The sequence below is a fragment of the Meles meles genome, chromosome 2, assembly GCF_922984935.1.
Source record: "Meles meles chromosome 2, mMelMel3.1 paternal haplotype, whole genome shotgun sequence".
Lineage (NCBI taxonomy): Eukaryota > Metazoa > Chordata > Mammalia > Carnivora > Mustelidae > Meles > Meles meles.
In genome coordinates, this window is record NC_060067.1 from 182,793,161 (window position 1) to 182,819,708 (window position 26,548).

The following is a 26,548-nucleotide window of genomic DNA, read 5'->3' on the forward strand; positions in this document are numbered from 1 at the left end:
CAGGATATATTCACGAACACACACACATACACACCATAGAGCTATAAAAAGTAAACATTTTCCTGACAAAGAAATTTGGCCAAGGATGAAATGAAATTAAGCAGGCAGCATTATGAATAGCGATAATAGAAAAAGGGAGAGCTAAGTATTAATAAAAACAATCAACCACCGCTCAGGACTTTCCCAAGCACCCGCACAGGAAGAATGGAGGACTCGTGTGGGTATCTCACAGGTCACCAAGCACTTGGTCTTCTCCGTCTCCAACAACCAACATTAGCTTTAATGTGTGGTAGTGGTTACCACACAAAACCTCTACGTGTGGTAGAAACATTTCTACGTGTGGTAGAAAATTAACAGTAGGTTATGTGTCCATTCTGCTCAGTTGCCCTCTCCAAGGGAAACTCTCCCAACTGCCTCTTCTCAGCCTCTTCCTGACTTGCAGGCCCTGACACCCAGCAATTGCCTGTGGCCTGACCTCCACATGACCCTCTGCCTTCCTCCTCCTATCCCTGCTCCTACGAGGTGCCTACCATCCACCAGCACGCCAGTGCACGACAAGCCGCATTTCTCTCAGGGACTAGACATTTTAAATTACCCATGAAAACAAGAAGCCTGTCAGAAGAGAACATTTTAGAAAAGCACACATCAGTCTTTAATCTTTTATTTCAGAAATGTTTAAAAATCACAAACTTTCTCCAGTTCAGTTTAAATTGCAAAAACAATGCAATTATTTAAGAACACAAAAACCAGAAACTAACCACAGTTGAATTAGATCAATTAATATCATAAAAATATCCTGAAAACAGAATACTAAGGAAAAAGATGTAGAAGGCATAAAGAAAAAGTATGTCTTATGTAAATGAAAAGGCAATGTAAATACTATTGTTTCCAGTTTGTTTGCTCTGTATGTACACACAAAAATTCAAAAAGAACTTACACAGTGATCTTGTTTTGGGGAGAGAGGGATTTAAGGGGACATGAACTACACTCAAAAATGTTTCCTTTCCCCTTTACTTGCCTTTTTAATAATGACCAGGAGCTAATATAACAAAATCATAACACTTACGAATATTAATGTGAACAAGAATGCTCTTTCCCATGATATTTCCTAATCTCTTAAATAATTAAAATAAAGAAATGCTTACTTCTAATATATGTTCATCTTGCTGCTCTCGGTCTAGTTTCCTTGATGTCGTTGTGATAAGACCTATAAAATGATAATAGTTCATTAATCCTTACAGATAAAACCAATATCAAAATATTGTCACTGAAACCACACTGAGTGTAAAGGGCTGAGCAAATCTCTGGATTCCAAAGGGGAAAAAATGATTAATCCAGGTTCAATTATTTTATTTACAAACAACTTACTTTCTCATTTTAATGATTCTTAAACACAGTAGGCTAAATGACAGAAGGAATAAGAAAATGGCAAAACTGAAATCAGTTAATTTTTGTTTGTTTAGTGGTTTGAATAAACATTTTGTCAGTAGAGATTTTTAAAAACTAAGATGAAGTTATCCAGGATTTCAAACTCCTCTAGCTGCTGCAGTGATGATTAAGAACTAACAGAAAAATCTTCCATAACTGTATTAAATAGGACCACTGGAAAATCTAATGTTGACTACGATTTATTACCTTTGAATCATTTACCCTCAGAAGTGAAGAACGGTTATAAAAGTAATGTAATTTTCCAGGAAATACTGTTCAAGTATCAATTTCCAGTGAAAGAAAAAACATAAGTGATCCTCAAAGAAACCTTATATTCTTTTCTATCAAACTAGAAAATCTATAGTTTCAATCTCTCTAGATCTAGAACTTTAATCAAAGTTGGCTGAACTGTCAACACACATTGGATCGTGGAAGACCATTAAAACTGATTAAATATATTCTGTACTTCCCCAAACATAAACAAAATTCCCAACCGCTAAAATATCTGCTACAGCCTGTGTGGAATGACTCTGATGTCGATCTGAAGCTCAGGTGAAACCTTACGTAGCAAGACAACTGCCAGGAACCCTTCTCCTGCCCAGCTTTTTGTGTCCCCCCCCCCTCACCCCGGCCCACCATAGGGAAATACTTCAAATAAATTATATTTAAGAACAGACTTCATCACTATAATTGGTTTTCCCCTATTAACCTAATTTCACACAACTACCAATTAAAGGCTATTCAAAATGCTTCTCTAAAATTTGTAAGATTTGTAAACTTGTAATTTGAAGTGGTTTTTTTTTTCTCAAATAGGAAGGATCTCAATCAACATTATCTTCCCCACAATTCCCCACAATTCAACGAAGCAATGCACTCTTGTTAATAAGAACAAAAGACAATATTGTAGACCAGAATAAGGGGGATTTTCCCAAACCATAGTTCTAGATTAAAAGGGGTTCCAGGAAATGCTTTACGTGCTTAACGGTGTGAAAACGCTGCTTAATGTGGCGTTTTCAAATCAAATCAAATCAAATCAAATGTGATTTGATTTTCATTAGTCAAAAACCTTGTAAAATTAATCCCTCTTTTTTCCTATCAAAAGTTTACAGTTTCTGATTGTAATTTTACATAGTTCAAGAAGGACAGGAAATCACTGTGATTAGTCCCATCTAATTGTCCTAGTGTGCCCTTCAGAAAGTTGTTATCAGTGGTGACATCACAAGGGCAACACCTTAGCATGGTCACAGCAGAAGAGTGTCCTGCTTCCGTAAAACATAATCATTCCTTGCATGAATATCTGTTAGCAAATAAGTTTCCATAGCAAATAAATAACTCCGTTAGCAAACAGCATTCGCCACTGTCCAGTGTCTTCACAGCACACCAGACAGCTCACAAAGGATGTGCCTGCCTCCCTGCTACTAATTCAACAAAGACAAAAAGCAAACCTAGGTTTGTTACTTGCGCTCTCCACATGTTTCAAATTAATTCTCCTTTGTTAAAGCAACTGGAACATTAATTTCATTCGAGTACAATGGATTCTAATGTTCCTTCTACACATTTTCTTAGCCTGGTTACTGCTAGCCAGTCCTTTGCCTCTTAGCTTGGACACCACTTCTGACGCCTGCCCTGACAGGTGCAGCCTGGGGTCCTGCTGCGGAGTTGGGGGCTCTGAGGTTTGCTCCACCATAACATACCCCCCAATACTATAGGCACTCATCTCATGGTCTTCAAGAGGACAGAGACTCTGCCTTCCCTGTACATCTTGGTTATCCTGCTCTACTTCCACTGGCCTAAAAAACATACGTAAATGTGTGAACACACGAATTCCTTAAACCCATAAAACGGCGGCATTAAAAATAGGTATCTGAGTGACACAGATGCCTAAACTGCATGTAGAAATAATGACACACATTTATGGTTTATACGTGCGCCAGCAGACCACATAACATGCATCTGGAGACAGGGTGTGCCAGGCAGGCCGTGACAGCGGTGGACACGGAGAGACACAGGTCCCAAGTGCAGGGGAGCGGCGGGAGGCGGACAGATTCAGGTTACACCACAAGAGGGTGGGAAGAGAAAAAGAAAATGGCCGGGAGGGGCCAATCTTACCAAAGCAGGGGCCGGCCTTGTTCAGAAGCCATGAGGAAGAGGAGGAAGTGTTTGGCTGAAAGAAAACCGTGTGTCCCAACGCCCGAAGCAGAGGATTTGAGGGAGGAAGTCCCTTCTCCAGGTACACCGACAGGCTTGCAAGAGAAGCTGCAACAAGAGCTAGGGAGGCAAGAAGGAAGGAGACCAGGGAAGGGTTTCTTTTACGAAGAGGAGACTGTCCTCACATGGAGCAATGGTTCTGAGTGAGCACAAACAGGAGGGAAGATGAAGACCTAGACCCGAGCTAACCGGTACGGGAGCCACCGGCCTTGTGTGGCAACTGGAAGTTAAGTTCCATATACAGTAGCTCATGAAAACAAGACATTTCAGAAAACAGGACATAGAATCTTTCTAGATTCGCAGCACTCCTGCTGAAAGAAATCCTACCTAAAGCGCCTCAGTGCTTTCTTTTCCTAATACCACCCACCCAGGGTGCGGTAGGGTGGCTGTGCTTGGGGAGAGGGATGGCAGCAAGAGGTGCTGCGCCCCCTAAGAGAAGGGGAAAATTCATGCTTCTTGTGGAATTTGCATACAAGATGAACCCTGACGAGAAAACAGTTTCCCAATGAAGCAGGACAAGGTGAGGAAAACTGCGGACAGTCCCGGGAGGTACCCTTTACCTTACAGCGGTGGACAAAACCCGGAACTACCCAAAAACACCACGGTCTGACCACACGGACTCGGCGGGGGAACGCCTCATGCATCTCATCACGCTCGCTCCCCCCGGAATCCTGTACCTCTCAGTCCTGCCAATCCTTCTGCCTGGCCTACTTGACAAACACCTGTATCAAAAGATGGACCCAAAGTGTACTTGTCCTACATACCCAGGACGTGTTATTAACCCTGTAGGTATTAAACAGCCTAATAAGTATATCCATTTCTTTCATTTTAAACAGTTGTGCTCATCTGTAATGTTTATTACAAAATCCCAGGAGGACATATATTTAACAGAAACAGCAAGATACCTCAGAGCTAGAGAGAAACCTTCAAGACTTTGGAGCTCAGCTGCCTGAGCCAAGGAGAAGTGAAACTGCCTCAAGGCCACCAGCAAGTCATTATCAGAGCCAGGATTAGAGCTTAGTTTTCCTGAGGTCCAGAGGAGACTGTTTGGGATTTCTTTTCCTCCCCATCCCCCTACACTGCTAATTTCCTGCACTTTGGTATTTCAAGTCTCCACAAACTCTGAATTGTGACTTACATACAGTTTAACACCACACACACACACACACACACACACACACACTAGCAAGAGTTAATCATTATTCATTTGGTAGGTCAAAAAAGCAAGTGAGAAAGTAAAACAGAGTGGACAAAAGCAAGATAAAGTGTATGTAGGTGCTTGCCTTTTGTAATTCTGTGCCTTATCTTTTCTGCATAGCACTATTAAATCAAAAATGGAAATGAAAAGAGAGAAAGTTTCTCTCCTTGGCATAGAAAAACATCTCACTGTGCAGACCAATACTATTATAAATAAAGGTGAACTGAGGTAGCAACTACATTACATTCTCACCCAGCAGCAGCTACCAATTTACCCCACATGTGTAGGTAAAACTAAGAAACCAACCTTTCCTGTGTTTGAGGATCATTAAAAAAAATTCTTCATAGGGGTACCTGGGTGGCTCAGTGGGTTAAAGCCTCTGCCTTCAGCTCAGGTCATGATCTCAGGGTCCTGGGATCAAGCCCCACATTGGGAATGTCTGCTCAGCAGGGAGCCTGCTTCCTCCTCTCTCCCTCTCTTGCCTGCCTCTCTGCCTACTTGTGATTTCTGTCAAATAAATACATAAAATCTTAAAAAAAACAAAACAAAAACACAAAAAACTCTTTATAGCCTTCCAAGGCCATATTAGAATTTAGAGGAGAATCCACTTAAGAAAAGAATGTTAGATTAACTGTTTCACTATAAAACTTTACTCTTTGACATTTCTTTACATCAATACCAAAAACCACCTCCAAACTTCCCAAGAGATCAAATGGGCGTTGCAAAGCAGGTAGCACAGAAAAGCGAGCATCAGACCACCCGTAGGTGAGGATCGCAACGGCGGAGCTGTATTTCGGTATCCCGTCAAGTGTAAGAACGCAGACAAGATGAAGACAGAGAGGCAGAGTCTTGTTTCCAAGAAATAAGGGTGATGGCAAAGGCCACATTCAGGAAACAATACAGAAGTTAGGCTAGAGTGTACGGTTCATATAGCACACAGGGTGAGAGCTCTGTATTCCAAGAAAGCTTGAACTCAGCAGGATGATGAGACACTTATCATTTAGCCATCTACTGTTCCAGCAGTGGACCAGCGCACTACCCAACATGCAAATGAGGCCATCCAGGACCCGCCAGCCTCACAGCCAGCCAGACAGGGGACCACCCTTGCATGAAAGGTCAGTCAAACCAGAACTGCCCAGCAGAATTCTCCACTCAATGTGCTTGTTTTCAAGCCACTAAATTCTGGGACAGTTTGCTACACAGCAAGAGCCAAATCATGCATCCAATGACCTCATCTCTAATTGTTACCTGACTTACTTCACGCCAAGGTATTGTGCTAGGAGATTTAAGTCCATTACCTCATTGAATCCTGATGTATATAAATGGTGGTACCTGTATCATAAAAAGTAAATTCTAACACTTTTACAGGCTCAGAGAGATGAAACTGCTTACTCAAGGTCTTTCAACAAGGTGGGGAGTTGGGAGTTCAATACTCCCAGGGCATCAGAGTCTGAGGTCTACAGTAAGAATGAGAGAAATGTGGGGAGGACTGAAAGATTTGGGTCTATAAAAAAATGGTCTGAAACGTCAGGGCTGCGGCTATAACTAGACAACAGCCAGGGAAGGAGGGGAAAAAATTTTCTGAGTAGGATTAAGGTCCAACCCCAATGAGAGAGCAAATACTGGTGATTAGTAATAGGAGTTTTTACAGAAACAAAACAGAGGGCGGGGAAGAGTCTTGGTTTCAGAGGCATTTTCCAATTACTCTACTTGAGAATAAGCAGAGGAAGGGGAAAGATCAAGGAAGGGGGAAAAGTCTACTCACCTAATTCACATTTCCCATTACTCTGTCTTCCTCTAATCCCTGCAACTATTTTGGCTTTTGCATCCTTTTGCTCATTTTATAATAGTGCATGAACTATAGCAACATATATTGTAGAAAAACACGTGTCCAGCAGAACTTTCTGTGATGAACAAATTCTTCAATGTGCACTGTCCCCTATGACAGCCCCCCAGCATATGTGGCCATTAAGCACTGGATATGTGGCTGAATTTTTAAGTTAACTTAAATCATTTAAATAGTCACAAGTCATTTCTGCTCTTTTAGGGAAGATCCAATTTTCAAAGGATCCCTGTCAAAACCAAAAACTGACATCTACACACTCAAAATCTTTTTCTGTGGTTAGAATCTGAAGCAGCCTTTCAATGGCAAATATATTTGCTATCAAAATCTACGTTCTGTAAATATCTGTCTGAAAGAGTGAAAACCAATCACGTCCAAGATTCGACATGCTGCTGGCTCCACAATGCTCCTTCCCTACATCTTGTCCCTTTCACCCAGTCTCCTTTCTCACTGGGCTCAGGTGGGGATGAAGAAACCTGGTCCTTGCTGGTAGTTTACAGCCTCACTTAAACACCTAAAAATCAGAGCCTCTGTGATTAAGGACTTTGGGGAAGGGGAAAACTCAGTATTCTACCAACCCATATTTTTGGTTTCTGATGATTCCTAAGAACTAAAAATTAACCAAGGACATGTGTGTTCATTAACAGTGATGACGTTGTCATAAGCTTATGAATTGAAAGTCACCCACTTGTTCGGTTCATTTGAAGTTATTCAACCTATTTTTTCAGAACGTCGTCCTCCAACATGGCACTCCGAGACACACATGTAAAAGCTTAGGACAAGACCCACATCCTCAAAGGTGTGCAATTCATTTAAGGAAATAGCTCTCAGACCTAAAAGGTACAGACAAGTATTAAACTATGGTCTCGGGGCGCCTGGGTGGCTCAGTGGGTTAAAGCCTCTGTCTTCAGCTCAGGTCACGATCTCAGGGTCCTAGGATCGAGCCCTGCACTGGGCTCTCTGCTCAGCAGCAAGCCTGCTTCCTCCTCTCTTCCTCTCTGCCTACTTGTGATCTCTGTCTGTCAAGTAAATAAATAAAATCTTTAAAAAAAACAAAAAACTATGGTCTCATAGCTCACTTTTTAGGCAATGCTAATGGTGTGCTTTTGAGAATCCCACTCTGGGCTAAGCATTTTATAGAGGTGAATAATCACAGCAAGCCCACAGGGGAGCTACTAGCAGACTATCTTAAGATATTTGAGGCTTTTGAGGTGGTAAAGTCACAAGACTAGTAAGAGGCAAAGCAAAGATGTGACCCTAAGTCCACATGACCCCAGAGCCCAAACTCTTAGCTTGCACAAATAACTCTCGAAAGTGTAGATCATAATTACATATTTAATATGTATAATGACCCAACCACAAAATTATTCAGTGAACACACAGGAATTTCTTACATTATTTAGGGTTACCTCTAAGCAGCCATTCTAGTGGGTGTCCTCAAGACTCCGTATCCTTTCCACAATGCTTTACTAATCACACTTCTATTGTGAGTAGCCCTTGACTGTAGGCATGCAATTTAGGTCTATTATTTTCAACCATTTTCTCCACTGATTTTGCTGAAACACTTTAATATATATTCTTTTCTTTACTAAGTTTAAGAACTTTAATTGTGGCGTATTTGGTGGTAAAACAAGTATTTAGTTTAAGACTTAGGCATCTTCAGTGAGAACAAGGTGATTTCTCATGGAGTTGTTACACCACCGTCTGGAAGTCGGATTGCTACCTTTCTACTTTCAATCCCTACCTTAGCAAGGATTGCTCCCAGAATGTTCAATGTGCTTTAAGAATCAGCAGCAATAAGGACAATTACAATAAAACCATAATACCCCAGTGAGTAGGCAATAAAAACAACATTGCTCAAGCAAGTGTCAGACAAATGTTACAAAAACTAAAAGGGTAATATATGTATCTATGACATGTAATACGTGTGCACACCTTCATAAAAGGCTAAACCTCAAATTACTAGTGGGTGACCTCTGAGAAATGGAAAGACAGAGCCAAAGGAAGAGGAGAAGAAAAGGTAATTTCATGTTTTACTTAATACAGTTCTTTCTTGGAAATCTTTTATTTTTAACAAGTACATTGTTTAAAGAAATTTAAACATGAAAATAGTTTAAAAATCAGTGTGAAAAGACGAAAGTGTTTACTGGTTGAAAACTAATCTTAGGTTGGAAGGACTTAAATAAAGGATTTTCTTTTTAAATCTGGAGTCTCCAGCCACATATATAATAAAAAATTAAGACTTAGAAATGTGATAGTAGTATATCTTTTACCATTTTTTCCAATACTTCTTTTCAGACAGAGAGGGGAGAGGCCAGACAAGCAGCCTCCACACCCAGTGAGGAGGCCGAGGCATGGGGCTCAATCCCGTGACTCATGAGATCATGACCTGAGCCAAAATAGAGAGTCAGAGGCTCAAGCCACTGTGCCAACGTGCCCCTCTAACATGTTTTTTAACAAAAATTTAATGAAGTATGTCACATGCTCTAAAATGTACTCTTACTGTAAAAACTAAGCTTGCTAGAGCCAAAGTGTTTTAAAAGGAACAGGAAGCAGGCTCTCAGTTCTGGCAGGAATGTCCTAAACCACTCTGTTTGAGAGCCACACGTGAGCTAAGTCTTCTTTTTAATTAATATATAAAATATGCAATATAATATTGTATATCAGTTGTATCTTTAATATATTATTTTTTGTATTCTTTCCTCCCCCATAGTAAAACAGTGAAATACAAAAATGCCTAAATATTTTTCAGTAACCCTAACAATAAATACTACCTTAATGCCTATAAACTGTGAAGTCCTAATTAGAAAGTTGTTTCAACTAAAAACCAAGACAAAAAAAACCCTTTTATTCTGAATAAACCGAAACAATTTCTTGCTGCATTTCACCCTCCTCACCTTTTTTAATCTTCCTCGCTGCTCTTTTAAGAGTTCATTAAACAAGCACCACAAGCCTCAGGGTACCATGAGAATAATAAGAAAAAAATGTTTCAAAAACCATTTACCCAGTAAAATATTCTTTGTCAGAAAAAATTTACCTGTGCTTTCCCTACATTTGCCATAATGATCCTTTCCAGTTTAGCCATAATGACCTCTCATTCCTCTGACATATACTATATAGGTTAAGAAAAAAACAAAACAAAACAGTAAAATGCCTACTACCAGGAAAAATTAACATTAACTCTACAAAATAAACAGAGAAGATATGAGAGGTCAGAAGTTAAACAAAAGCATTTCAGAACTTTATGGGGTATGTATTTTAAATTCTGGGCTCCTGAGTGATTTTTTTTTTTTTTTTAAACATCCACGATGCACTACATCCAGCTCTAAGTTCATTAAGCTACTAAAGAACTATAAGGACTAATCACACGTATGGAACATCGGGGAGGAAACACAATTAGTACTTACTTTCATTTTTAAAAAATGAAGTATTAAAGCCAGGCAAACAGTGAGACAGGGAAGCAGAAGACAGTAACTGTATAATGCCATGTAGCACACGCCTGTCACTCAGTAAACAGTTTCCTATGGGACACTATCTGCCAGATCTGTTCCCGACCAGCTTTAGGAAAAGGGAAATGTGGGTGCCTGGGTGGCTCAGTGAGTTAAGGGTCTGCCTTTGGGTCAGATCATGATCCCAGGGTCCTGGGATTGAGTCCTGAACTGGGCTCTGTGCTCAGGGGAGTCTGCTTCTCTCTCTCCCTCCTGCTTGTGCTGTGTCTAATAAATTAAATTAAAAAAAAAAAAAGAAAGAAAGAAAATGAAAATGTTCTCAGGTCAAGGCTAATGACTGCAGTTTACAAAGATCCCAGCTTGAGTCCTAAGGACTACCATGAGGTAGACAGAGGGAGGGAACCTAGACCAAAGATAGCATTTCTCTGTTCAAAACTTTAAAGACTCCCCTTCCAACAGGTGAAATGAAAATCATATGAATTCCACCATTTTTTAAATCTTTGTCAACTGTAAAGTGAATCTTAAGCAGGAACCACAGGTACCATGTGTGGTTCTAGGACTGGATATAGGAAATGAATATGGGTTGCTCCTGGCCCTCAAGCCCTAAGCCAAGACTAAGTGCCCACCCAAAACAGGAAAACAAGCACTCATGCTGACAAGGCAGAGAGGACTTAGAAAGACAGGCAAGGAAGCTGGGCCTCGCTACCCCAGCTCCATTCTAAAAATACAGATCACCTCCCAAGCCGAGAGAACTTTCCATTTTTCCTAGACTTATCACTCAACATCCATCCCCTTGGAGCATCAGACTATGAGCTCAGAGGCACTCTGAAGGACCGCACCGTCTTTATTTAGGTGGTGTTCGAAGAACATGTGTAACCGCAGCCTGTCGAGAGCCCCTGCGGCAGCTGTGGCCATCTGAGCGGCTACTGTTCATCACTGCAGACCTGGTGCCGGCAGGATTAGGCTCAGAGCCAGAAATGGAATTCTATTCATAGGCTGTCAAGGCTGCAAAGGCCCTTGGTGCTCACTCAACTCAAATTTTCAGAGTCACAGGGAAAACCCTTATAAAATGAATCAAACAACCAATCTAAAGTCACACACAGGCAGTGGCCGGCTGGGAATTTATACCCTGACCTCTCCAAGACGTCTCCGCTGGCTTTAATGCTTTTACTGGCTTTTTCTCGTTGAAATTTGGTGGTATTAAAACCTAAGGTAAACACAAGATCAAAAGCCCAATGCTATTCATTGGGAATTGCCCTTGACCTTCCTGTGAATGTCAGATACAGCAGAGGTAGACAGGGAAAGAAGTCCATTTCATAAGGCTCACATCACGTTGACAAAAAAAAGTCACGTAAAAGGAAAATCTTAAAATACTGGTCTGCAACACATGGAGAAAAATCAAACAAACAAACCAGAATACCCCTTAATAAAACTTATCCTAATGGGGCGCCTGGGTGGCTCAGTGGGTTTAGCCTCTGCCTTTGGCTCAGGTCATGATCCCGGGGTCCTGGGATCAAGCCCTGCATCAGGCTCTCTGCTCAGTGGGGAGCCTGCTTCCCCCCACTCCCCACCTGCCTCTCTGCCTACTTGTGATCTGTATGTCAAATAAATAAATAAAATCTTTTAAAAAATAAAAAATTAAAAAAAAAACTTATCCTAAGGACTTAAGATTAATAGATTTTAGGAGGAAATGCGTATCTACTTCAACAAGTGCAAAAAAGGCACTGAATACAACTTTACTTCAGACTCTTTTTTCATTTCACTGTAAAATAAAAAACTAATCTAGAGGAACAGGTAAGAAAAAAATCTAAAGATTCTTCTTTAAAATATCTGCTCCTTTGGCAAACGACTACAAATAGTAGCCCTCCTTAAATGAATTCCTGCTTTTGTAAAGTGACTGGCCCTTTATTTCCTTCCTTTGTGGCTATCAAATGGTACCGGAAACCCTTGGAAGTTGTTTGCAGCTATAGCTACTTCCTATTGCACTTTTTTCGGCCTCCTGTTCCAGCCACAATAAAACGCCATTGGCTTTGAGAAGAAGAAAAAAAAACAAAACAAAACAGTGGCCATGTGCTGTTGGACTAGAACACGGATGAGTACCCAGCTTACCTGCAAACCTGGGAGTCATAGAATTTCAAGTCTTTTCTACGTGTTAGGGATTACTACACATAAACTATACACACACACGGGCATATATATGCACCTAATTTATATAAACAGCACCAAATCTATCTGTAATCAAATAAATATGTCTCATCCTGAATTTAAAATAATTCTACGTTAAATAGTCCATCCTACATATAAATAAATGAATGAAAAACAGGGCCCTGTATAAAGCTGTCCTCTACAAAGCACAAGCCGTCATCTGGTACTTGGGGCCATGAATATCTTAACTGAGGGAAAGGGAACAAAAATGGAGGAAGTAGTCAAGATTTGATACGTAAACATAACAGTCAACAGTGAGAGCTGGAATTTCAAGCTCTGAAGTATTTCTACCAGGACACACCAGCATCAAAAAAAAAAAAAAAAAAAAAGTGTGAAAATCTCAAAACTTGGAAATATTTTCTAATGAGAAATGGGTTTTTTTTTTCCACAGAGGAGATCTCATAATCTGTCATCAACTTGCTAAATCTTACCTGAGACTTTGACCGTGATAACAAATATCCTAACTACTATTCTTTGAACAATAATTTTAATAACACAGAGAAGAAAAACACAGATTCTGTTTTTTAAGTATTCACCGCTTAGCAATGGGAAAGATTCTCGAGTTTTACTTGATCAAATAGTCTACCCCTGAGAAACAAATCAACAACTTAACTAGTCCAACTAGTAAATACATCAACGTATCAGGAGCCAGAAAACTACCTCAAATGGTTTTTGTTCTGCTTGCAAGCTAAGAATGGCTTCTACCATTCTTAAGGGTTGGGGGAGGAAAAAGAACCCACAAGAAGAATATATTGAGACACATGAAAAATACATGAAACTCTAATTTCAATGTCCATAAATAAAGTTTTATTGGAACACAGCCGTGCCCATTCATTTCCATTCTGTCTATGGCTGCTTTCACTCAGTGACAGACTGGATGGTCCACAAAGCCTAAAATATTTACTCCCTCACCCTTTACAGAAAAAGTTTAACATCCCCTGCAATACATGGTTAATGAAACTAAGTTTAAACATCTAGTGTTATTTAGAAACTTCATGCCTTTCGGTCTAAAAATATTACAGAAGATCAGCCTCAAAACCAACCATTATGTCATGCAGGAATTCCTCAATACAAAGAACAGGGAAGGTACAGAAAAACTGGCTCCAAAGCACATTTATATCCCAAACCCCAGGCCACAGCAAGTGAACGAGTGTATGTGGGAGGGACTGTGCTCCCAGAAGCAGCAGTTAGGGAAGATGTGCCTTTCTGGCGTCAACCCCCAGGTGTCTTTACCTCTCTGAAGTCATGGAACAATGTGTGAAAATGGGAAAAATACAAATGGGAAAAGCAGCTGACTGCTGGTACTGTTTGCACTCTCTGGCCGTCTCACGGGGCTCCTTCTCAAGAAGTATGTGAGGCTCCCTGTAACCTCTAAAGCACAAGGCACCTAATACATAATGAGCTACACTTGTCACTGGCCCCTCTGACTTCTAACAAAAGTTTTGTCCCTGCTTGATCTAAAGGTGAGGTCAAGGGATGGTGGCAGGGTGGAAGAGGGGTCCAGGAAAGATCAGAGAATAGCACAGAAGGGGGCAGAAGAAGGGAAGCCACGGTTTGCTGGTTTCTCTCTGGCGGTCTTTTTCAAGCTCAAAGCTAAAAGGCAACAGGCATGAGAGTGCCTGATGGAAATCAGCCCAAAGAGAGAAGCAGCAGGACTTACAAGATTCAAACTGTGGCATGTGCTCCAGATCCAACAATGAGATGAGATCAGCCTCCAAAAGACCTGAGATTTTAGCTCCACAGAATTGACAAAGGAAACGCTAAGAAAATAGCTGAAAGCCTCAAACTCTTTTTTAAACCATTTAAAATTCCAAACGGATCCAACACCTGTCAAAGAGCCTAAACCCTTTTATTATGCACATGGAGACACACAGAAATCACATATGCTCACATGCATATATTAAAAAATAATGCCGCTAGTTTTACTTAACATTTCTGATGCATTTATTTTTAACCATAAAAATTGTTTTCAGTTCATTTGTTCCCAACAGGAAGACGCACATCAGCAGATAAGAAGATATAAAAAACATATTTACTAGACAGCATAAAACCACTGGATCAGCAAAATGGGTGTTGAAATTGATGTGGATATGCACATATATTCCTGTAACAATGTGGCAAAGTCCATCCATAAATAAAACCACTTTCCTAAAGCACGGCATCACCTACTACAGAAAAGAGAAAAACCCAAGATGAATATCACTATGTGTCTTATGCTGATACCTGTTTAGAAAAAGGAGAAAAAAATAACAGGACTTCTTGCTTGTATAGGAGGGAAAGAAACTGCAAACACTAGTTTCCTCCAGGTGTTTCAAAATGTAGATTTTTATCATTCGAGTATGATAAGGCCAACAAGTCCAGAAAGCATGGTCACTGAAGAGGTCATCTGTTACAATTCCCAGAGAGGGGACACACCAGGTCACACCATACCACAGGGCGGGCACCCAGGGACCCGCCACATGGGCCAGGAGGAAGAAGGAAGGAGTAGAAAGTGTGGGCAAGAGATTCTGTTGTGGGTTCCACAAAATAAACAAAGCAGCACAAGGAGGTCGACTGGCTAATTTCAATTATTTCAGTGGGCTCTGGAGCAGAGAGGGCTGCCTGGTACCTGAGCCTGGGAGATGAAGACAGGTGGAGAGAAAAGGGCTTGGATGCATAGCAGCTCTGTGAAGAAGTGATTCCAAGCAGGGTTCTGGATGGGCTACTGTACATATGAAAAATGGATCCTCTGCTTTCTCTAAAGCTGGCTAGTCCATGAGGGAGTCTCTGCCCAGGTCTGGGGGGCCCTAGACACGAGAGCATCAAGGATATAGAAAATATGACATAGTTAACATACTAATAAAGGAAACAGAATGTCTACGGAACTTAAAAGGAACAAAAAGTTTCACTGGATTTTTTTGGTATCTTCTGAATTTTGTGCTCTGAATGCATTACCCATTTCTAACCAGTAATTTAGGAAGTAGGTTATACACACACAGGCATGCATGCAAGCACGAACACTCAAACACACATCTGCTTTCCATTCTTAGTAAACAGAACACAGTGAGAACGACTGGTACCAGCCAGAACTTGAGAATCACCATTCTGGGCATTAGATATAATACTGTGATGCAATTTTGCGAACCGAAGTGTACAGTGATCTGTATCTCTACAAACTCTAGAAACATACCCCAAATGTTGCTAAGTTTCTGCTTAAGATAAATCTGGAAACTCAATTTTCACACCTTAAAACACACACACACACACACACACACACACACACACACACACACACACACAGAGACATAGCTAAGAAGACTCACACTACTTATTACATGAGATTTAATTTAAAGGTACAGGCATATTTATGGCAGTTCTAAATTAAGTAAGCTGGTTTTTTTCCCCCCAGTTAAAAAGCAGTAGTTGAACTTCCACTTCCAGCCAGGGGATCAGATTTACCCTCCACCAGGAAATAAACAAACAAAACGGACAAAATAAATGAAGTAAAGGTTTATGGGGAACACCAGGTATCAGACAAAGACAGCAAGCCATCCCTCAGATGGGAAACAAAGGAGGAAAGACCTACAAACGTTCCAGCTTAAAGCCTCAAGACAGTTTCTAGACGACTGTCCACTCCCAGGTGAAAGAGAAGAGACATGGAGGTACAGGTCCGCAGGAAGACTCATTCTCAAATGTTCCCGGGTGCTTTATTTGTAGCAGCCATAAAGCGCAAGAACACAAACGCCCATCAACAGGTGACTGGATAAATTATAGTGTGTGTCTGCAAAGGATATTCAGCAATAACAAGGAACGTACTTTTGGTACTCACTCCCACATGCATGAATCTCAAAGTAAATACGCCAAATGCAAGACACTTTACCAAGAAAATATACATTCTCTGAGTCTATTTAGGAAGTGCACACTCATACACAGTGACCCAAAGCAGATGAGCAGTTGCACGGGGATGGGGGCGAGGTTGGGGTGAGGGTTGTAGAAAGATACAAGGAGGTCAGGGAATCTTCTGGAAGAGTCAGACGCATTCACTGCTTGCGTGTGGGAATGGTTTCATAGTTGTATTGCTATGCCAAAACTTATCGAACGGTTGACTTTAAATGTGTGTCAGTTAGACTTCAGTATAACTTTTTAAAAATAAGAGCACTTCTTGCTTTGCATCCAAAACTTGAAAATACCAAATACACAGATGAGAGAATATAACTCTGGTCTTTTCTAAAGCACGCCCATGCACAAAAGTAACACTTCAAAATTATCTGATTATGAAAGTAGCCTATCACTCCTCACAAGTAAAATTGTTAACACTGAATATAAAGACATTTTGCTCAGGTGGTTTCAGTTTCCTGAGGCTACTCGTAAATCATGAAACCTGTAAGGTGCACACTAGTTCCTTTTGTTCAGGACCTCCTTCTTCATTGTCCTTGACACAAGAAGCCGTGAGGGGTCTGCAAGAGCTAGGGGTACCGAGGTTCAGACAATCTAACATTCTTTGCTCGTCTGTCTCCCACAAGCAACAGCAGGATTTATGTTAAAAGAAGCAAATTTAACAAAGACTCTTGAAGACAGAGAACTGATGGTTGCTAGAGGAAAGGTGCGGATCAATTTGCGGGGAGGGGGGGGGAGTGAATTTACCCTGAAATTGGACATACTCAAACAAAACATGTTACAAAAATTCATGGTGTCAAAGAAGTGAAAAATTCATGGTGTCAAAGAAGTGTGTGTGTCAGAAAAGGAAAATAGAGCAAGTCTCTTTTGCTTTTTCACCCTGGGAAAGAAAAGCTCTGCCCTCCTACTTAACATAAGAACCATCCAAGAAGGGACGCCTGGGTGGCTCAGTCGGTTAAGCCGCTGCCTTCGACTCAGGTCATGATCCCAGGGGATCCGGGGATTGAGTCCCATGTGGGGCTCCTTGCTCAGCAGGGAGCCTGCTTCTCTCTCTGCCTCTCCCTGCTTGTACGCTCTCTCTCTCTGACAAATAAATATATAAAATCTTTAAAAAAAAGAACCATCTGAGACGCAGAAGACAGTTCCTGGCACCATAATCAAGCACGTGCGCGCGCACACACAACCAACCAACAACTTAGGAAGATTAAAAAAAAAAATTCAAAAATGTTCATTCAAACGTGCTGTTTGAACCTAAAATTCAGAGTATCAAATCCAGTCCTAGGAAAGGTTTTTTGTTTTGTTTTGCTTTTTAAAAAAGTATTTTATCCTACTCTGACAAAAGGAGAAAAAAAGCACTGCGGACACATTTCCTTCCTCTCCAAAATGAGTTGGTGAGGTCATCTGATTCAGATGTTATCAAACGTTCTGAGGAATTACAGCCACATTCTTGAAAATAGGTCATTATTTATAAAAATAGCATAAATACTGGGATGCCTGGGTGGCCCACTTGGTTAAGCATCTGCTTTTGGCTCAGGTCATGACTCCAGGGTCCTAGGATCGAGTCCTGCATTGGGCTCTCTGCTCAGCAGGATGTCTGCTTCTCCCTCTGCCTACGGTTCCCCCGCTGGTGCTCTCTCATTCCTTTTTTTTTTTTTTTTTTTAAAGATTTTATTTATTTGACAGAGAGAGATCACAAGTAGACAGAGAGAGAGGGAGGGAAGCAGGCTCGGGACTCGATCCCAGGAACCTGAGATCACGACCTGAGCCGAAGGCAGCGGCTTAACCCACTGAGCCACCACCCAGGTGCCCCGGTGCTCTCTCATTCTAACAAATAAATAAAATCTTAAAAGAAAAAACAAACAAACAAACACACATACTGTCTTCGAGCCATTCTTCTGGTCTGGAAGGTTTTCCAGCACACGCAGCCATTCTCCCACACACTGCTCTAACTTCATCGCGTGGCTGCTCATCATTATCATCATCAAAGTGTCCCCCACCAGCACCTGGGTGGCTCAGTGGATTAAGCCGCTGCCTTCGGCTCAGGTCATGATCCCAGGGTCCTGGGATCGAGCCCCGCATCGGGCTCTCTGCTCTGTGGGGAGCCTGCTTCCTCCTCTCTCTATGCCTGCCTCTCTGCCTACTTGTGATCTCTCTCTCTGTCAAATAAATAAATAAAATCTTTAAAAAAAAAAAAAAAAAGTGTCCCCCACCAGGACAAGCACCCCATACCTCTTCTCCAGCCACCCACTTCCACCTTCAAAACCAGCCCAGTAACCTGTTCAGGGGGCCTCATCCTCCTAACTACACTCACCCCATCAGTTTGTTTCTCACCTCCTCCAGAGGTGTCCATCTGAGCTCGGGGCCACGCTATCCCGTACCCCACAGGTTCCCCTTTGCCATTTCACTCATGCAGATGAACTTTCAAAGCATCTCTTAACGTGCTGTATACAGAAGAGAGGCTCAGGAAGGAAAAACAAATGACTTGAATGACAAAGAAGTTAGGCTTTCTCTAGTCTGTTGCACATTCTGATACATCACCAGGGTCCTAAACTGATGTTTATCACTAAGGAGCAAGTAGATTCATTTTATTCCATCAACTGTGTTTATCCTGGATCAACCTACCAAAACCTTGATTATTTTATGCACAGTGAACGGAGCAAATGTAGCCCTTGCAAATGGAAGGGGTGGAGGCATCTCTCCCATGAATGATTCTGAGTGGTCTGCACTGTGTGTAGACGTCCCTCAACAGGCGTGCAAAAGCTCATCACTAATCACAAGATAGAAGGACCTGGAAGCCAGTTTTCCCCACGATCCCAGAGGTGAGAGCCTCACTGCTGTCCAGATCTCTGGATTTCCAGCCCAGTGATTTTCTCACTCAGCCATTAATTATTAAGGAACATGATTTAGGGTCTCCAGGTGGTGTTATGGTCGGTAAATCATGGGAACTTCATTCTACTAGACTCTTTCATCAGCTTCCACAATCTGGCCTCCAATAATACCGATCTACCCATTAAAAACAAGTCTGCTCTGAACGTTCTGAGCAAGATATATACTTTGAAGCATTGCAGTTTGGGCCCTAAGGATCAGGCTCAAAGTTTCTGCTGAGTTGGGAGAACAGAATCATCTGGAGACAGGCTTTGTAAAGTTATATTTAACCTTTAGTAACGTCCAAGCTAAAATACACTTATTTCCTGATCTTTAGAGACTTTACTCAACTTGTGAAATGGTTAGACTCCTTTACTAACCATGCAGTTTGTAATATACTTCACAACAAAAACATCCTTGTGTTCTAACTACAGTTATTCCCCACTATTCTCTGTCTTCAACTCATAAAGAAATAAAGTCTCCTCGTAATCCTGAATTTGCTCCTGCCGTGCCGACAGTGGGATGCACGGCTTCCCACCCACAGGCCGTGGACTCCTGGAAGGGGTCTATGCTCCCTGAAGATCAAGAAGTCTCTGCAGACAGCCCGCCCAAGAGCTGTCAGGAATGAGAGCCCTAAGAGGAAGCCGCAATGCCACATTAGTCACATTTCCGCAAGATACACCCGCAGAGCAGTGGGGTGGTCATTTCAGAGGCCCAGAGAGAAGCAAGGTTTCCAGGCTGCCCCACGGCAGCTCTAACCGACACCAGCTCTTTCAGCGTCTTTCTTCCTTCTCCTTAATTACACACTGTGCCCAGACCCAGAGTCCTGGCTCAGAGATTCACAAAAACATTTACTGCTGGTTTGTCTGCCTGTCTCTGCCCCGAGGACTCACCCTAATCCAGGAGAGAGAGAAAGAAGAAAAAAGAAAAGCATTTTAAAGTCGAATTCATCGAACAATTGTAAAATCAGGGGTAGTTCTATTCCTGAATCATCACCTCAAGGGTTTAACTTCTAGATTTCTTGTTTCCCAGTGTGACTCCAAAATCCTGTGAAATTTTTATAAACTTATCTTTTTTCTTTGATGTTTCGTAGTGCCTTCTAATTTTTGGCTTCATTTTCTTTCATTTTACTTCACCAAAATGAAGCTGAACTTGGTTACCACTTGTGCGGTAAAAACCAGTAACCAACCAGGCCGCTTCAACAAAGCCTCTGGGGAATCATTTACAGATGTGAAATTCAGTCTCCACGTCCCTGTAAAATCTCTGAATTCCAGCCCTTCTTCCCGGGCTTAGGCTCCTGCACCCTCCTCCCAGCACTTCCAAACAACTCTCAGATCCCCCTTCTCTCTTCTGTAATTAAATTTGTAGATGGCTCAATTATTCTTTTTAACTTATTTTTCGGTCTTTATTCTGTTTCATCATGGTAAGTGTACTCTTTAATCCCTGTGACCTGTTTCACACATTCCCCACCCTCCCACACCCGCCTCCCCTCTAGGAACCATCCGTTTGTTCTCTATAATTAAAAGTCTGTTTCTTGGTTTATCTCTCGCTCCTTTATTTTTTCTTTGCTCATTTGTTTTTTTCCCCTTAAGTTCCTCATAGAGATGGTACAGTATTTGTCTTAATCTGTCAGACTTACTATATATACTCTCTAGCTCCACCCATGTTGTTGCATATGGCAAGATTTCTTTTTTTTAATAGTTGAATAATATGCCTGTGTGTGTATACACATCACGTCTTCATCCACTTGCCTATGGATGAACAACTGAGTGGATTCTGTTGTTCGGCTAGTGTAAATAATGCTGCTGTAACATCGGGATGCAGGTTTCCCTCTGAATTAGTGTTTTTGTATTTTTGGGGTAACACCCAGTAGTGCAATCGCTGGGTCATAGGACAGTTCTATTTTTTTAACTTTTATTTTTAAAGTTTTATTTTAATTTTAACTTCAATTTTAATTTTTTAACTCTAAAGTTTTTATTTTCTGAGAGAGAAAAAGAGCACACAAGTGGGTGGGTGGGGAGCAGGTAGAGGGTGAGGCAGGCTCCCTGCTGAACAAGGAAGCCTGAGGCAACACTGATCCCAGGACTCTGGAATCATGACCTGAGTGGAAGGCAGATGCCCAACTGACTGAGCCACCCAGGTGTCCCTGTTTTTTGTTTTTGTTTTTTAACTTTTTGAGGAATCTCCATACTGTTTTCTAGAGTGGATACACAGTTTGCATTCCCACCAACAGTTCGGGAGGCTTCCTTTTTCTGCACATCCCCGCCAACACCTATTGTTTCCTGTTTAGCCAATCTGACAGGTGTGAGGTGAGGTCTCATTGTGGGTCTGAATTGTATCTCCCTCATGAGGAGTGATGTTGACCATCTATCTTTTCATGGGTCTGCTGGCCATCTGGATGTCTTCTTTGGAGAAATGTCTGTTCATGTCTTCTGCTCATTTTTAAACTGGATTACTTGTTTTGGGGATTTTGGATACTAGCCCTTTATCAGATATGTCATTCGTAGAGATCTTCTCCTATTCTGTAGGTTGCCTTTTCATTTGGTTTCCTTTGCTGTGCAAATGCTTTCTATTTGATGCAGTCCCAACAGATTAGTTTTGCTTTTTATTTCCCTTGCCTCGGGAGATGTATCTAGAAAAAAGTTGCTATGGCCAATGTCAAAGAGGTTACTGCCTGTGTTCTCCTCTAGGATTTTTATGGTTTCAGGTCTCACATTTAGGTCTTTCATCCATTTTGAATTTATTTTTGTCTGTGCTATAAGCAAGTGGTCCAGTTTTATTCTTCTGCATGTGGCTGTCCAGTTTCCCAACCCCATTTTTTTGAAGAGACTGTCTTTTCTCCACTGGGTGTTCTTTCCTGCTTTGTCAAAGATTAATTGATCATACAGTTGTGGGTTTATCTCTAGGTTTTCTATTCTGCTCCATTGATGCATGTGTCTGTTTCTGTGCCAGTACCATACTGTTTTGATGACTACAGCTCTGTAATAGAACTGAAGTCTGGAATTGTGATGCCTCCAGCTTTCCTTTTCTTTTTCAAGACTGCTTTTCCTATTCGGGGTCATCTATTTTTCCATACAAATTTTAGGATTGTTTGTACTACTTCTATGATTTTGAAAGGGACTGCATTAAATGTGCAGACTGGTTTGGGTAATATAGACATTTTAACAATATCTGCTCTTCCCATTCATGATCATAGAATATCTTTCCACTTCTTTGAGTCATTTTTAATTTCTTTCATTAGTTTTTTTATAGTTTTCAGAGTATAGGTCTTCTCCCTCTTTGATTAGATTTATCCCTAGGTATCCTATTATTTTGAGTGCCATTGTAAACAGGATTGTTTTCTTATTTTTTTTTTCTTTCTGCTGCTTCCTTATTGATGTATAGAAATGCAACAGATTTCTGTATATTGATTTTGTACCTTGTGACTTTACTAAATTCGTTTACTAGTTCTAGCAGTTTTCTGGTGGAATCTTTAGGTTTTTCTGTATATATCATCAGCAAATAACGAGAGTTTTACTTTTTCATACCAATCTGGATGCCTTGTATTATTCCTTTTTGTTATCTCATTGCTGTGGCTAGGACTTCCAGTACTATGTTGAATAGACATGGTGAGAGTGGACATCCCTGTCTTGTTCCTGACCTTAGTCAGGGAAAAACTCTTACTTTTTCACCATTAAGAATGATATAAGCTTTCATATAAGGTCTTTATTATGTTGAGGGATGTTCCCTCAAAACTTTGGTTGTTTTTCTTTTTTTAACTTTGCAGGTTTTTTATGATGCCCGGATGTTGTACTTTGTCAGCTCAATCATTCTTAAATCATTTTTTTTTAATTTTTTAGAAAAAGTGTGCATGCATGCATCATGGGGAGGGGCAGAAAGAGAATCTCAAGCAGACTCCATGCAAAAGTAAATCTCATACATTCAAGATAAATCTTGTACTTAAGTTCACTTTCTACAATCAGGACAGACTCTACGAATAACAAGAGGTTTAAAAAAAAATCAGTATTTTAACTTTTTTTTTTTGAGAGAAAAAATATACATACTGATTTCTACCTGGTATCTTTGTACGGTAGCTTTGGTACAGAGCTTCTTTCTACCTCAAGAATTGCTTTGAGTTCTATAAAGAACATTACAAAGAAAGGGGGAGGGGGGGAGCAAAGACTGGTAAGGAAGTAGAAAATACCTCCTTATTTCTGATTTTTGTATATTACTTCCTTAATGTATGAAATAGATAACCCAGTAACTAAACAGGCCAACTCCCCTAGAATTAGGAAAAAGACAGAATTGGCAAAGACATGACCGGGGAATGTACGTGCATTTCAGTCAATCTCCCTCTTCAGAATTTTCTGTTAACCAGATTCTACTGAAGAGCACTGCATCACTGAAACGTAAGTTCAGAGGCCAGTGATCTATCTGGTAAGTTTTCTTTCCTACAAATAAACTGTCCTCTCAATGTCATATGGCGATTCTGCCTTAACTGTGATCAAGAAATCAAAGAGTATGATACAAATGGTAGTTACATGGAAGTTGTGTGTGTTGGGGGATGGGTGTGTGAGAGAGAGAGAGAGAGAGAGAGAGAGAAATGAAACAAGATTGGAGGAAAAAAATCAGAGGTGCTGTCAAATGTAAAGGAACAAAGATTAAAAATTGATAAGGATTTTGGAAGAGGATTTTGGAGTCAAGGAACTATCCACTTATAAGCAGGGGGTCAGACCCCGGGGAAACAAGGAAAACTTGATGTGTCAGTTCAAGAAAGTAACTGCTCCCAATTTGAAACTGTTTAATCTTGATCCCCTCCAGGCCGTAGAGTCACAGCACTGCTTTACGAAAAAATGCTAAAACCACACAGAAAAATACTATGAATTGTGAAATAAATTCCTTTGATAATTCTTCATAAAAAGCAGACTTCAGAAAATTGGAATACTTAGCAGCAGTAGAATTTGCAGGGAGTTTAAGACAGATCACGGATTTAGGAGCTATTATTGAAACACGATATATTTTTTTTTTAGCTTAAGTGAAATTCTACTAATGAGCAAAAAAGCCGTAACGTAAGCTCTATAAAGACAACTTCAAAGGGGGTAAAGAAAAACATTTGAACTAAATTCTCATCTGGAAATAAAGCCTTGTTCTGAGTAACTCAAGAGGGAAATGATTTATCAAAATAAAGAAAAGTGGTAAATTTAGAAAATTCTTAACCTCCCCGTATCAAGAAGTGTAAGCATGAACATTTCACACAATACCATTGCCACTTACCTGTTTTAGGATGTATTGAAAAAAATCCTTGTGGATTTCCACTCGTAATTTTGTACATCAGCTTGTCATTAGAGCTAGAATCTGGATCAAATGCCTCTATTTGGACCACAGATACATCCTTGGGAGAATTTTCTATTACTTCTGGATAATAAACAGGCTCTGACGTCTGTGGTGCATTGTCATTGACATCCTCAACCTCTATGTAGATCTCGATAAACGATGAGAGAGGCACGACACCCCGATCCGCTGCGTAGACAGTGAGCCAGTAGTGGGAGGTGGACTCCCGGTCCAGTCGCTCGGAAGTCTCGATGACACCTGTGAAGAAAGAAGATGACACGTCAACAACAATGGACCCAGGGTCAACCCAAATAACAACTTTCATTTCTCAAGGGCTTATGTGTCACTTACAGCTGAGAGACCTTGGACAAGTTGCTTAACATTTCTGTGCCTCTGTTTTTTCCTATAAGATGGAACGTATGTTCACAGGTTGATTGAATGAGCAAACAGACACATTAACAATCAGAAGAGCGCTGGGCACATAGTATTGGCTGTAAAAGTGTTCGTAGTATTAGCATTAGGGTCAGGTGCTATGCAGAACACTCTACAAAGAGTATGTCATTTAAGTCTTGAAACAAAGCAGTGAGATGGGCACTAAGAGATCAGCTAATGGCCTGATACTCTGTGCTTCCAAAGATGAAATGTATGACCACTTGAGATTTGCACATTTTCCTAGAGGTCCATCAGGGACCTCTAAATTAAAAAGCCGTGGCCCAGATCAGAGCCCCCACGGCCTAGCAGCCCCTGCTTCCCACACTGCATTCCCATGACCACTGCTAGAGTTTAGATACGGAGGCTGCAGCAATGCTGCTCCACACATGGCAGTCTGGCACACACACCCTGCAGAGCACGGCACCTCGAAGTCCACAATAAAGGTTGGCTCATGTCTCTGGTGCACACAATGAAACCCTTTAATCCCCTTAGGCTACTGGCAAGACAACCAGTGTGCGAAAAAAGTCTCCCAGGACAAAGTAAGATCCACAAGGGCAGAGGCCAAATCCTTCTTGAGTACCAGGACAGCACCTGACCCAGGGCCAATAATACTAGTTGAACAAAAATGACCAGATGCCTTAACTGAAGTTGGTACAGAAAGTCCCTCCACTGGGACCCAAACTAGAACACATTTCCTACTAAGTTAACCAGTAAAAGGTGAATTACAGGATTACGAAGAAGTGGGTTAGTGTGTCTGTCATGTTCTGGCCCAGCCACTAAAACCAGTCAAACCTTACTTCATCCCAGGATTAACCACTTCTCAGGGTGATGATAAAATGGAAATATCCATTACTCTTGGGCAAATCCCACCTTTTTATTCAACAGTGTGATCCTGTCCTTTGGCTTTCCCAAAATACGTCACTGTATTTTTTTTTCCTTGTGCATTAATCATTCTGAATGAATGCTACTTTTCGGGTTTTCAACACTATGGTCTGGGTTGGACTTTGGAAATCCTACAACTCTTGCATTACAAGTTTCCCACTTAATGCAAAATAGTACAGGAAAAAGAACAAACGTCAATTTAATCTGCACTGAGAAATGAAACGGTATTTATCTCAACCAAACATAAATCTGTATTTGTTACTTTTTGATCACTGGATAAATGTAAATCTTTGCTTATGTAAAGTAATTAACATCTCAAAACTCATTTGTTTTGAATGTCCTATCATTATATTGAACACTTCCCAAAGGTTTGTAAGTTATAAATACCAAACTTAACTAAATATTAAAATATGAAATAAATGATCATGAAATGAGTACTGCTATTCAGAAAGCATACTTAGTTACAACTGTTTCATTAAGTCTTAGCAAATGCTCAAAATGGACCTGTAATACTCCTAGAAATAATGAACAAAGCCTCAGAACTCTTAAATAAAAAGGAGCTAACTGGTTTCCCCGTGCAACAGAGGTAATGGTCAGAAAAGCTCAACATGTTTTCCTTTTTGTCTGTTCCAAACATAGTCTATGCATACCCAATCTGTTCACTAAATTAGTAAAGTCCTACTTGTCATTAGCCTGAAAGAAGAGTGTCCTTAGTGACCAAGGAAAAATAATCTCCAGTTTCTCTTTTTATCAGCCCCATCAATGGATACACAGAAGTCAGGGAATAACAGAACGCTCTCTCTACTAGGATTGCATATTAATAAATGAGTGTGTGTATGCTCCTCTGTGTTC

At 40.8% G+C, this 26,548-nt stretch overlaps 1 protein-coding gene across 5 annotated transcripts in view; it reads right to left on the bottom strand.

Moving 5' to 3' along the window:
* The window catches only part of FAT1 (FAT atypical cadherin 1), a 127,555-nt gene that overhangs the window by 47,438 nt on the left and 53,569 nt on the right, over positions 1 to 26,548 (bottom strand). For all 5 annotated transcript variants that reach the window (XM_045997973.1, XM_045997978.1, XM_045997975.1 and 2 more), the window contains exons 3-4: positions 24,326 to 24,640; positions 1,146 to 1,207 (exon numbers count right to left, since the gene is read on the bottom strand). In XM_045997973.1, coding sequence (XP_045853929.1) covers positions 1,146 to 1,207; positions 24,326 to 24,640 — 377 coding nt within the window. The remainder of the gene's footprint in view (positions 1 to 1,145; positions 1,208 to 24,325; positions 24,641 to 26,548) is intronic.